Source organism: Ranitomeya imitator, chromosome 6 (genome assembly GCF_032444005.1).
Source record: "Ranitomeya imitator isolate aRanImi1 chromosome 6, aRanImi1.pri, whole genome shotgun sequence".
Classification (NCBI taxonomy): domain Eukaryota; kingdom Metazoa; phylum Chordata; class Amphibia; order Anura; family Dendrobatidae; genus Ranitomeya; species Ranitomeya imitator.
In genome coordinates, this window is record NC_091287.1 from 345,263,912 (window position 1) to 345,278,293 (window position 14,382).

General features: G+C 43.7%; 1 protein-coding gene across 3 annotated transcripts in view; it reads right to left on the reverse strand.

Annotated features, from left to right (window-relative positions):
* Positions 1-14,382, reverse strand: part of ATP9B (ATPase phospholipid transporting 9B (putative)) — a 481,605-nt gene that overhangs the window by 178,514 nt on the left and 288,709 nt on the right. For all 3 annotated transcript variants that reach the window (XM_069730937.1, XM_069730939.1, XM_069730938.1), the window contains exon 13: positions 11,307-11,449. In XM_069730937.1, coding sequence (XP_069587038.1) covers positions 11,307-11,449 — 143 coding nt within the window. The remainder of the gene's footprint in view (positions 1-11,306; positions 11,450-14,382) is intronic.

Sequence of the window (14,382 nt, forward strand, 5' to 3'; positions counted from 1 at the left end):
GAGGCAATTTGAACGTTTATATTTTTTAGTTTTTTAGATATTTTAAAAACGTTTTCTTTTTACTGGCTTCAAGAGTCTCCATGGGAGACTAGAAGCTGCAAACATCCGATTGCCTGTGATACACATAGCTAAAATGGTAATCTTCTAAGCGCGCAGGCCAGGGGGCAGCACTCATAGCAGTTCGTCGATGTCTCCTGCAGGCCCTCGGTTGCCATGCCAACCCCTCGATCATGTGACAGGAATGCCGATATACAGAGCTAATGACGCATTTCCAGCGGGATCATGTTAAATGCCGCTTGGAGATAGACAGTGGCATTTAACATTTTAACAGCCATGGGTGGATCACGATTCCACCTGCAGCTGTTAGGGGCACATGTCAGCTGATGGAATCAGCTGACATGTGCCAAAACGTTGCGGGTTCATTGCCGGAGTCCACATCAAACAGAGGGAGGCAACCTAAACGTCATAGGTTGGTTATGCAGGGGTTAAAATATGACAAAAATAAAAAAAAACCACAAAAGTTCAAATTACCCCCTTTTTGTCCTATTAAAAATAAAAAATGCACACATTTGGTATCACTGTAGTCATAAAAGTCTGATCTATCAATATATATATATATATATATATACAAAAATCTGATTTTTAAACAGAGTAACGAACAAGACAAAATTGCAATAAGAGGCAATCAAAATATTATATCTACTCAAAATGATATCAGACTAATTGAAGTAGAACAATCTGTAAAGTATAATAAATAGTATAGGACCAAACAATCATGCACATGAGTTTAACTTAATTAATATAAAGAAATTAGTGCAATTATAGACCACAGCAGGATAATAGTTAAAAATACAAAATTTTATTGAAAACATGAATAAAAAAAAAAAAGCGCCCCCAGGAAGAAGGCAAGTGCCGAAACGCGCGTAGGGGACCTGGCTGCACGTTTTCACATCGGGTAAATGTATCTCCATTCACTTACATTTGCAATTTCAATGCACTTAGAATTTTTCTCCCGCTTTCCAGTGCATCACGTGATAAAATGAATGGTGTCATTCTAAAGTACAACTCGTCCCGCATAAACCAAGCCCTCATATGGCTAGGTGGACAGACAAATAAAAAAATTATAGCTTTTGGAAGAAGTGGAAGAAAAAAACAAAAATGATTAAAAAAAAAAAGACCACAAAAAATCACATGGGGGTGAAGGAGTTAACTGTAGGAACCAACTGAAAAGATAAAAGTACCGTACATATATATTTCAATACCGAGAAATAATATTCAGCTTAGTGACAAATGTATTGGGTTTCTTTTTTGACCATATCATCTCTTTTACCATAACATCAATTTCAAGTATTCATATTTCTTATCACTTGTTGATATTTATAACAAATACATGATTTTTTTTTCTTGAATATACTTTGATCAGGTTTGCAAGATGCTGTTAGAAAATGAAGTTTTAAAACGTAGCGAACAGCAAAATAACAAAATTCACAAACTGAAGAAGGTAAAAATCATAGCTTGTCCATGATGAGTATCGTAGACTTTACAAATCTCTTATTCTCTGAAGTGAGATTACAGCTGGTTGAAGGTTAATCCTTGGAAATAAGGCTTTTCTGCAAACTATCTACAAATGAGATCAGAGACAAATCCAGGTACATGATAGCAGAAATAGTCTTCTACGACAACGAAGTGTGTGAGCATTTTTTAAGCTAAAATTGCACTGCTATGGAATAAGGGCTATATCAGGACAGAAGCGTTATGGGAGTGAGAAATTGGACACTTGTAAATCATGCTTTCTCCTTTCATTTTGATATGTTGAACTTTGCAAGCAAGATAACACTGAGTGATTGGCTGTGAATGAATGATTTGTAAATCCTGCAATAAACATGTATAGAAAGTGTCAGGTAAAGAAGAAATAAAACTGACCAACCAATCAAATCTGACCAATGAGAACGTCTACATGAAGGTTGTGTGTTCTTCCCCTGTTTTTGTGGGTCTCCTCCATACATTCTGGATTCTTCCCATGGACATGCTGATAGGGAACTTTAACCCCTTTACCCCCAAGGGTGGTTTGCACGTTAATGACCGGGCCAATTTTTACAATTCTGACCACTGTCCCTTTATGAGGTTATAACTCTGGAACGCTTCAATTGATCCTGGTGATTCTGACATTGTTTTCTCGTGACATATTGTACAATGGTAAAAATTCTTTGATAGTACCTGCGTTTATTTGTGAAAAAAACGGAAATTTGGCGAAAATTATGAAAATTTCGCAATTTTCCAACTTTGAATTTTTATGCAATTAAATCACAGAGATATGTCACACAAAATACTTAATAAGTAACATTTCCCACATGTCTACTTTACATCAGCACAATTTTGGAACCAAAATTTTTTTTTGTTAGGGAGTTATAAGGGTTAAAAGTTGACCAGCAATTTCTCATTTCTACAACACCATTTTATTTTAGGGACCACATCTCATTTGAAGTCATTTTGAGGGGTCTATATGATAGAAAATACCCAAGTGTGACACCATTCTAAAAACTACACCCCTCAAGGTGCTCAAAACCATATTCAAGAAGTTTATTAACCCTTCTGGTGCTTCACAGGAATTTTTTGAATGTTTAAATAAAAATGAACATTTAACTTTTTTTCACAAAAATTTAATTCAGCTCCAATTTGTTTTATTTTACCAAGGGTAACAGGAGAAAATGGACCCCATACATTGTTGTACAATTTGTCCTGAGTATGCCAATACCCCACATGTGGGGGTAAACCACTGTTTGGGCGCATGGCAGAGCTCGGAAGCGAAGGAGTGCCATTTGACTTTTCAATGCAAAATTTACAGGAATTGAGATGGGACGCCATGTTGCGTTTGAAGAGCCACTGATGTGCCTAAACATTGAAACCCCCCACAAGTGACACCATTTTGGAAAGTAGACCCCCTAAGGAACTTATCTAGAGGTGTGGTGAGCACTTTGACCCACCAAGTGCTTCACAGAAGTTTATAATGTAGAACCGTAAAAATAAAAAATCATATTTTTTCACAAAAATTATCTTTTGACCCCCAATTTTTTATTTTCCCAAGGGTAAGAGAAGAAATTGGACCCCAAAAGTTGTTGTACAATTTGTCCTGAGTACGCTGATACCCCATATGTGGGGGTAAACCACTGTTTGGGCGGATGGGAGAGCTCGGAAGGAAAGGAGCGCCGTTTGACTTTTCAAAGCAAAATTGACAGGAATTGAGATTGAACGCCATGTTGCGTTTGAAGAGCCACTGATGTGCCTAAACATTGAAACCCCCCACAAATGACCCCATTTTGGAAAGTAGACCCCCTAAGGAACTTATCTAGAGGTGTGGTGAGCACTTTGATCCACCAAGTGCTTCACAGAAGTTTATAATGCAGAGCCGTAAAAATAAAACAAAATTTTTTTCCCACAAAAATTATTTTTTTAGCCCCCAGTTTTGTATTTTCCTGAGGGTAACAGGAGAAATTGGACCCCAAAATTTGTTGCCCAATTTGTCCTGAGTGCGATGATACACCATATGTGGGGGGAACCACTGTTTGGGCACATGGGAGGGCTCAGAAGGGAAGGAGTGCCATTTGAATGCAGACTTAGATGGAATGGACTGCAGGTGTCACATTGCGTTTGCAGAGCCCCTAATGTACCTAAACAGTAGAAACCTCCCACAAGTGACACCATTTTGGAAACTAGACCCCCTAAGGAACTCATCTAGATGTGTTGTGATAGCTTTGAACCCCCAAGTGTTTCACTACAGTTTGTAACGCAGAGCCGTGAAAATTAAAAAAAAAAATCTTTCCCCCCAAAATTATTTTTTAGCCCCCAGTTTTGTATTTTCCCAAGGGTAAGAGGAGAAATTCGACCCCAAAAGTTGTTGTCCAATTTGTCCTGAGTACGCTGATACCCCGTATGTTGGGGGAAACCACCGTTTGAGCGCATGGCAGAGCTCGGAAGGGAAGGAGCGCCATTTGGAATGCAGACTTAGATGAAATGGTCTGCAGACGTCACATTGCGTTTGCAGAACCCCTAATGTACCTAAACAGTAGAAACCCCCCACAAGTGACCCCATATTGGAAACTAGACCCCCCAGGGAACTAATCTAGATGTGTTGTGAGAACTTTGAACCCCCAAGTGTTTCACTACAGTTTATAACGCAGAGCCGTGAAAATAAAAAATCTTTTTTTTTTCCACAAAAAATATGTTTTAGCCCCGAGTTTTGTATTTTCCCAAGGGTAACAGGAGAAATTGGACCCCAAAGGTTGTTGTCCTATTTGTCCTGAGTACGCTGATACCCCATATGTTGGGGTAAACCCCTGTTTGGGCACACGGGAGAGCTCAGAAGGGAAGAAGCACTGTTTTACTTTTTCAACGCAGAATTGGCTGGAATTGAGATCGGACGCCATGTCGCGTTTGGAGAGCCCCTGATGTGCCTAAACAGTGGAAACCCCACAATTATAACTGAAACCCCAATCCAAACACACCCCTAACCCTAATCCCAACAGTAACCCTAACCACACCTCTAACCCAGACACACCCCTAACCCTAATCCCAACCCCATTCCCAACTGTAAATGTAATCTAAACCCTAACTGTAACTTTAGCCCCAACCCAAACTGTAGCCCTAGCCCTAACCCTAATCCTAACCCTAGCCCTAACCCTAACCCTAGCCCTAGCCCTAACCCTAACCCTAACCCTAGCCCTAACCCTAGCCCTAACCCTAGCCCTAACCCTAACCCTAGCCTTAATGGGAAAATGGAAATAAATACATTTTTTTAATTTTTCCCTAACTAAGGGGGTGATGAAGGGGGGTTTGATTTACTTTTATAGCGGGTTTTTTAGCGGATTTTTATGATTGGCAGCCGTCACACACTGAAAGACGCTTTTTATTGCAAAAAATATTTTTTGCGTTACCACATTTTGAGAGCTATAATTTTTCTATATTTTGGTCCACAGAGTCATGTGAGGTCTTGTTTTTTGCGGGACGAGTTGACGTTTTTATTGGTAACATTTTCGGGCACGTGACATTTTTTGATCGCTTTTTATTCCGATTTTTGTGAGGCAGAATGACCAAAAACCAGCTATTCATGAATTTCTTTTGGGGGAGGCGTTTATACCGTTCCGCGTTTGGTAAAATTGATAAAGCAGTTTTATTCTTCGGGTCAGTACGATTACAGCGACACCTCATTTATATCATTTTTTTATGTTTTGGCGCTTTTATACGATAAAAACTATTTTATAGAAAAAATAATTATTTTTGCATCGCTTTATTCTCAGGACTATAACTTTTTTATTTTTTTGCTGATGATGCTGTATGGTGGCTCGTTTTTTTGCGGGACAAGATGACGTTTTCAGCGGTACCATGGTTATTTATATCTGTCTTTTTGATCGCGTGTTATTCCACTTTTTGTTCGGCGGTATGATAATAAAGCGTTATTTTTTGCCTCGTTTTTTTTTTTTTTTCTTACGGTGTTTACTGAAGGGGTTAACTAGTGGGCCAGTTTTATAGGTCGGGCCGTTACGGACGCGGCGATACTAAATATGTGTACTTTTATTGTTTTTTTTTTTTTTATTTAGATAAAGAAATGTATTTATGGGAATAATATTTTTTTTTTTCATTATTTTGGAATATTTTTTTTTATTTTTTTTTACACATTTGAAATTTTTTTTTTTTACTTTTTTACTTTGTCCCAGGGGGGGACATCACAGATCGGTGATCTGACAGTTTGCACAGCTCTCTGTCAGATCACCGATCTGAGAGCAGTGCAGGCTGCTTCACAGTGCCTGCTCTGAGCAGGCTTCTGTGAAGCCACCTCCCTCCCTGCAGGACCCGGATCCGCGGCCATCTTGGATCCGGGGCTCGAGCAGGGAGGGAGGGAGGTAAGACCCTCGCAGCAACGCGATCACATCGCGTTGCTGCGGGGGGCTCAGGGAAGCCCGCAGGGAGCCCCCTCCCTGCGCGGTGCTTCCCTGCACCGCCGGCACATCGCGATCATCTTTGATCGCGGTGTGCCAGGGGTTAATGTGCCGGGGGCGGTCCGTGACCGCTCCTGGCACATAGTGCCGGATGTCAGCTGCGATAGGCCGATCGCGCTGGACGTACTATCCCATCCATGGTCATAGGGGCCCACCCCACATGGACGGGATAGTACGTCCGATGTCAGAAAGGGGTTAATTGTAAGCTCCGATGGAAACAGTGCGTGATGAAAATGCACGTAAAGCACTGCGGAACATGTTGCAGCTATATAAGCAACAAAAATAAAACCTTATAGTTTACAAGAAAGTAATGAAACTGAACTCAAGGCTTCATCATTCTGCTCTTCTACTCCATCACACTTTAAATTGTCCCACATCAGGACAATGGCTACTAAATCACATCATTCCACTTTTACCACGATTTCCCCTTTCTTGACATTATAATATTTCACAAATTATTGACAATGGCTTGGACTCCCTCACACACATGAAAACTTTCTTAGGGCTCTTTCACACATCCTGATATTTCGGTACCAGAAAAAAAAACAGTACCAGACGTATCAGTGTCCATGTGTGTAATACTTGGGGCATACGTGTGGCCCACCGCATGCCACCCGTATGTCAGTATCACACGTACCGGTACCTGGAAAGCAGTGGTACTGTTCACACTGTTCCCCGGCGCTGGGAATGGTGTGGCACCCTCCCCCCCCCCCCCCCCATTTTTGACAACCAGCCTTGATAAAGCTCACAGCTAGGAGCTGGTATTCCCAGGCTGGTAAATGGCCATTGATATCGGCACCTCCAGCCTAAAAATAGCAGACCGCAGCCGCCCAGAAAAGGCACATATATTAGATCCGCCAATTATGGCACCTTGCCTAGCTCTTCTCACTTGCCTTGTGTCGGTAGCAAGTGGGGTTTATATTTGTGGGGTTCATGTCACCTTTTTATTGTCTGGCAACATCAAGCCCAAGGATTAGTAAGCGAGAGAGTCATCTATAAGACACATATCCATTACTAATTCTATAGTTGCATTGTAAATAAACACACAGCAAGTATAAAGTCATTTATATGAAATATAAACAAAACACACTTTTCCATTTGTATTTAAAAATAAACACAGCTATACTCAACCAAGGCCTAATTCCACTGAATCCCTTGTCTCCTGTAAGAAAACAAAAAATAAAAAACAACAATATCCCTCATCTGTCTGACGTTCTGTCACACGTTGTAATCCATTTCTGGGGATAAACAGTTTTCAACCTGGACGGTGCCAAGATGCAACCGTCTAGGCTGAGAACCACTGGGAAAATGAGCTGTTTCTCAGCCTGGATGGCTGTGGCATGGCATCACATCCCTGTCAAATTTATTCAATCTCAGGAAGCTTTACTGTTGGTATGACACAGGATTCAGCGCCCACCTTTTTTACTCCAGGCAATCATTTTTCCAGACAACTCAAACAGTCTTAAGGGGGCTTCATCTGAGAAAATAACTTTGCAGAAAACACAGGGATAGAACTGCAGAGGCCTAGTGTAACATTATTTCAACTAAGATTACAACTTGTTCCACACAAAAAAAAACCTCTCAAATGGCTAAACTGATGGGAAAAAAACGTATGACTATTGGAAGAAGGTGAGGGAAAAAAACAAAAGATCAAAAATAAAAAAGGTTCATGATAGGACGGAGCTAAAACAACTGCCTCTGGGCAATTAACTTAACCCTGCTGTTGTCTTCGGTCAAAAACGACCGACCTTGAACTTTAAATATAGAAAAAAATGAGGTGCTCACTATTTAGTTGGTGCTCAGGAGAAAAAAGTAGAACATCCAAGAAGATAACTCCGGCACACAACTTGAACTTTAATATTCTTTAAAATATTCAAGATGCGGCTCTGAAACCCGTGGCCGATCGACCCATCCTCATTTAAGTCAATCAACCACAAGTTTCAGAACCGCATCTTGAACACCCCAAAGAATACCAAATTTCAAAATAGGTCTCCCCAGACCAAAGACAACAGCAGGGTTAATGTACCAAGCAGTACTATGCTACTTGTATAGCACTGTAGCATAGCAATGGAAGTCTATGGAATGAAGAAAAAAACCCACTGGAAAACCCCTTTAAAACAATAAGTTAGGCAGTTATAGAGCCTTAGCCAAAATGGAAGATGAAACTGGTGAGTGAGTTAGTGAAAGAGACTGACCAAGGAATAATATATATATATATATATATACTTTTTTTAAGAGGTAGAATATTAGCGATGGGACAAACGAAGGTAAATGATGAGTCATTTTGTCTTCATCCCATAGTTTTCCGTTAAACTCTGCTACTACCCTCCCTCAATTTTGTCCTCTCCTGGACTGGGCAATGACATTGTGCTTGTTTCAGAGAATGCTATCCTCCTGTGGCTCTGACTCCTGGAGAATGGAGCAGCCAGTGGGCCTTTCCTGTTCCGTCAGATCTCGTTGCAGGTTTTGTTTCCATTTATCACTTGTAAATTGCGACTTTCCTTTAGTCTTACAGTAGTAAATCGTTTAATCTTGATCCCATGTTAGTTTCTATAGGATATATCTGCAGTTAGATTCTACAATTTATGAGCTCCCGACTGCATTGTGCTTTAAACAATGGCATTATCAAAAGCGACCAGTAAGAAGATTAAAGTTTTCCCTGCAGATAAGCTACAAATTATCTGTCCTCCTGCTTCAGCTTCATTTGTTCATTTATCACATAACATCAAGAATTTCTGGTCAGTGTCAATATGCTCCGCATCTTTGTCGTTAACAGATGTCTTCTCTTGTCGAATGAATTACTTTAAGTCTCACGCACTGCTGGCCACAGATGTGTCACTATAGCAACATCATTAATTTCAGATCTTACCGGAAACATGCACTCCAATCAAACCTAATTATACCATGTTGCTTTCTTGTCCTACAATAAGGAAACTATAATGCAATTATTGAGATACTTCGTTCTCCTTTCTGCAGCGGCAAATGAGACAACCAATGTGATGGACGTTCCATGTCAAAAAGCTTATTGATGAAGCACAATCCCAATTTGCAATCATACAAAGGGCTACCTTGCAATTACAGAAGAAGTGTAATGCTCCACAGAAGCAAAAACTCATTCCAAATCATTTTGCAAAAGTGGGAACTTTTAGTCCAGACACAGTTTTAACGATTGGTTTCCCTTTACACAAACATGACTTTCTTTGCTAATAGAATGTTCTTTATTTTGTCTGTTCTATTAATTTGGCTGCACCAATCTGCGTTACATAGCACAAGGGCGATGGCAATAATCGGCAAGTCATCATGCACACCAAGCAGGTCCCGAACATCGGACAAATTACATATGTCTTTCATGAATGCACCTGACTGTGACTGGATGCGCATGTCACCTGTGCCTGAGGATTAGGACAGTTCTTGCATCATGCGCCCAGGAACGGAGCAGGAAATAATCAGAAGGAGAAACTTAGTGTGCAAGTGCAAAATCAGAAATATTGATCTCGTTATCATGTTCGTCTGCTTGTACATCGACAGACAATGGATGGCGTCTTAAAGTGTGCACATACAGTACCCCAAGTGTCTGGGTGATGTTCATATGTCACATGTTTGTAGCAAGAAACACAGCATTTTACTGTCCCAGCAAATTTGTCCAAAATCTTGCTTATATTTCCTTGCAAATTTGTAGCATTTTCAAGTCTGCAGCATGTCAATTCTTTCAGAATGTTTTCACCCACACTAAAGACTGGGGGAAAAAACACATTAAAACAGATATTTTACTGCAAGGAGACACATTTTTTTGGTGCAGAAACGTCTGCAGAAAATACCTAGAGTGTGCACGTAGGCTTTACAGCTGAAATTTCTGCACCAAAAATGCTACACTAAAAAGCTGCAGGTTACAGCATCACCAAAGTAAAAGCGCTTTATAAATCTCATGCACATGCTGCTTGTTTTTTTTTCTTCCACCAAAGAATCAAGTAGGTGCCTAAAGTCTCTTAAAATACAAAGAGGCAGGCGCCTGCGCACTGCAGTACTTTGCTCTGCCCTCAACAGGCACAGCGTGAAGACCAGAAGAGGACGTCATCGTAAGAAGATGGGAGGCCCCTGACCGGACCATGACACCCACCGCAGCGGGACCACCCCTGGGTGAGTATAATCTAACCTCTTTTTCTCATCTTTTAGGATACATTGGGGGCTTATCTACAGCATTACAGAATGCTGAAGATAAGCCCCTGATGCCGGTGGGCTTAGCTCACCTTCGATTTTGGGGGTGACAGGTTCCCTTTAAAACAGTTAAAAGAAGTTACAAAAGAAGGAACATATGCACAGCAAGTCATTTTGACATTGCTGTGCACATGTTCATTCTTTTTGGCATTTTGTAGCGCTTTTTCAGTCTGGTTTCACTCAGAATACAAGTAAAAAAGACATCATGTGCACATACGGTACCCTAAGTTGCCCAAAAAATCAACAAAATAATAGTGCCATATGGCTTTTTGGAGTGCTATTACACCAGACACATTATTATTTAGTCCTTTGTGGGGGGGATTGTTGTCCATGTCCTTTTCTGCAATACCTGACAGACTACTGTAACTATGTGCATACACAGCCGCCTGTCAATCACCGCCCTATGAGGCGGGGGTGGAGGAGAGAGGCGTGGGAAGTGATCGCCTCTCAAATACGCTGGACTCAGACCGCCAATTGTACAGTATGGGACACATTCCCTTAATGACATATTAAATAACTAATAATAATAATAATAAATACAATTGCCAGGCTAACATCAATAATCCATTTAAGTAGTATTGATAAAGTTATACAAGTTCCTAAGTAATAGATTTTTAAGAGTAAGAGGAGTACGAGGAGCCAAAGACTGTGATGATGCATGAAGGATAAAGAAAGAAATCGCACTTTAATAATCATGTTACATATTGGAGACTAAGTAAATCCAAATTCATGAAATGGTTACCACAACTGAATAATAGATGACAAATGTAGCCTTCATGCTGATGCGGCTAATAGAGGAGAAATGTGTAAATGTGTTATGTAACACTGATGTACATGAATTGGACGTACGGCAATATTGCTGACAGCCCGATACAGCATGTTTCTTCATGTTTGCACTTCTAGGTTATCAAATATTACACATTTACCAGCTGATTCTCTTTCTCCAGCCTTTGTAATAGCTTGTTGAATATTGTACGGTAAATCTGAACACTGCAATAATCATCCTAATACTCAAAGTAATGATATTTCATCCTAAAATGATGATTTAACAGCAGAGAAGGATTAGACTGTAACAGGCTGGTGGGGAACATGAATTACCTGTTTTGTCTGTAAGTAAATAGACCAAACGTCCCAACTCTTCTGGAATAGTGCTGGTTCTCACCACTGTGCCGGGTATATTCTCATCTCTCATAATCATCCAGCCATAAGCAGCCTTCCCCATGTCCAGGTTCACGCGCAGACTGACAAAAAAAGAAAATACGGATTTTCTACAGATTTCTGGATTTCACACATTGTATTAAAAGGGGTCTTCCACCAATAGGCTATTGGTGATCTATTCTTACAATAGGTTATTAATATCAGATTGGTGTGGGTCCAACACCTTGCACCCCCACCAATCAGCTGCTACCAGATTAGGCTGTACGCTGTGTACCGAGCAGAAGACCACAGTGCCACCGTACACGGATTAGTGGCTGATACTGGGAGCTGCGGAACAGCTCCTGGTCAAATATATGGTTTACTTCATAGCAATTATGCATCCATCAAGAAGGATGGCACACAATGCAACTTAAAAAGAACCGGTCAGCACAATTTTGTAATGTAAAGTAATGACATAGCTGTAATGGCGCTGTAATACTGATTGCATTGATACCTTTGGTGAAGAAATCTGCTCTGTGGTTCTTCTTTATTCACAATTTGAAGTTTTCTACTAATTAGGTCTTCTCCTCCCTGTGATCCCCTACCCCTCCACCTGCCTCCGATCTGTGATTCCCGGACCCCTCTGCCTGCCTCTGATCGGTGATTCCCCAGCCCCTCAGCATGCCTCCAGTCCGTGATTCCCCGACACATCTGCCTGCCTCCAGTCTCTGATTCTCCGGCCCCTCCACCTGCCTCTGGCATGTGATTCCCCGGGCCCTCCACCTGCCTCCGGGCTGTGATTCCCTGGGCCCTCCGCCTGCAATTCCCTGGCCCCTTCAAACTTTCCCTCTGGCCTGCAATTCCCCGATCCTCCGTCTGCAATTCCCCGGCCCTCCGCCTGCAATTCCAAGGCCCTCTGACTGCCTCCAGTCTGTGCTTCCCCAGCTCCTCCATCTGCCTCCGATCAGTGATTCCGCAGCCTCTCTTCCTGCCTCCAGTCGGTGATTCCCCGGCCACTCTGACTGCTTACAGTCTCTGATTCCCTGGCTCCTCCGCCTGCCTCCGATCTGTGATTCCCCAACTCCTGCCTCCAGTCTGTGATTCCATGGACCCTCCGCCTGTCTCCAGTCTATGATTCTTCGGAAAACAGAAAGGATAATGCCAGCTCATCGTTGAAATTTATAGGAGTCCAGCATGCAAGGAATCATGAGCCGACCATTCTAGCACTTTATCAATTGCAAAAAGAAGAAAAAATTCTCCAGCTTCTGGTTACATTTTCAGAGTAATCTTTATTCCATTAAAAAAACAATTAAAAAAGTGATGGACAGGAACAAGAGCAAGCGATGTGTTTCGCACACGGTTGTTCTTTATCCGATTGTTCACTGGCCCCTCTGTCTGTGATTCCCTTGCCACTCCACCCGCCTCTGATCTGTGATTCCCTGGCTCCTCCGCCTGCCTCTGGCCTGTATTCCCCGGCCCCTCCAACTACCTCCAGTCTGTGATTCCCCGGCCCCTCCAACTGCCTCCGGTCTGTGATTCCCCGGCCCCTCCAACTGCCTCCAGTCTGTGATTCCCAGGCTCTCCGCATGATGACAATCTGTGATTCCTCGGCCCCTCCGCCTGCCTCTGATCTGTGATTCCCTGGCTCTCTGCCTGCTGACAATCTGTAATTCCCCAGCCCCTCCGCCTGCCTCCAGTCTGTGATTCCCCGGCCCCTCCAACTGCCTCCGGTCTGTGATTCCCCGGCCCCTCCAACTGCCTCCAGTCTGTGATTCCCTGGCTCTCCGCATGATGACAATCTGTGATTCCCCAGCCCCTCCGCCTGCCTCCAGTCTGTGATTCCCCGGCCCCTCCTACTGCCTCCGGTCTGTGATTCCCCAGCCCCTCCAACTGCCTCCAGTCTGTGATTCCCTGGCTCTCCGCATGATGACAATCTGTGATTCCCCAGCCCCTCCGCCTGCCTCCAGTCTGTGATTCCCCGGCCCCTCCTACTGCCTCCGGTCTGTGATTCCCCGGCCCTCCAACTGCCTCCAGTCTGTGATTCCCTGGCTCTCCGCATGATGACAATCTGTGATTCCTCAGCCCCTTCACCTGCCTCTACACCTGCCAACAGTCTGTAATTCCCCAGCCCCTCCGCCTGCCTCCAGTCTGTGATTCCCCGGCCCCATCTGCCTGCCTCCGATATGTGATTCCCTGGCTCTCTGCATGACAGTCTGTAATTCCCCAGCCCCTCCGCCTGCCTCCAGTCTGTGATTCCCCGGCCCCTCTGACTGCCTCCAGTCTGTGATTCCCCGGCCCCATCTGCCTGCCTCCGATATGTGATTCCCTGGCTCTCTGCATGACAGTCTGTAATTCCCCAGCCCCTCCGCCTGCCTCTGGTCTGTGATTCCCCAGCCCCTTTGCCTGCCTCCGATCTGTGATTCCCTGGGCCTTCAGTCTGCCTCCGATCTGTGATTCCCTGGGCCTTCAGTCTGCCTCCGATCTGTGATTCCCTGGGCCTTCAGTCTGCCTCCGATCTGTGATTCCCCGGCCCCATCTGCCTGCCTCCGATATGTGATTCCCTGGCTCTCTGCATGACAGTCTGTAATTCCCCAGCCCCTCCGCCTGCCTCCGGTCTGTGTTTCCTCAGCCCCTCCGCCTGCCTCCGATCTGTGATTCCCTGGCTCTACACCTGCCTCCGGTCTGTAATTCTCCAGCCTCTCCGCCTGCCTCCGGTCTGTGATTCCCTGGCTCTACACCTGCCGACACTCTGTAATTCCCCCAGCCCCTCCGCCTGCCTCCGGTCTGTGATTCCCCCAGCCCCTCCGCCTGCCTCCGGTCTGTGATTCCCCCAGCCCCTCCGCCTGCCTCCAGTCTGTGATTCCCCGGCCCCATCTGCCTGCCTCCGATATGTGATTCCCTGGCTCTCTGCATGACAGTCTGTAATTCCCCAGCCCCTCCGCCTGCCTCCAGTCTGTGATTCCCCGGCCCCTCTGACTGCCTCCAGTCTGTGATTCCTCGGCGCCATCTGCCTGCCTCCGATATGTGATTCCCTGGC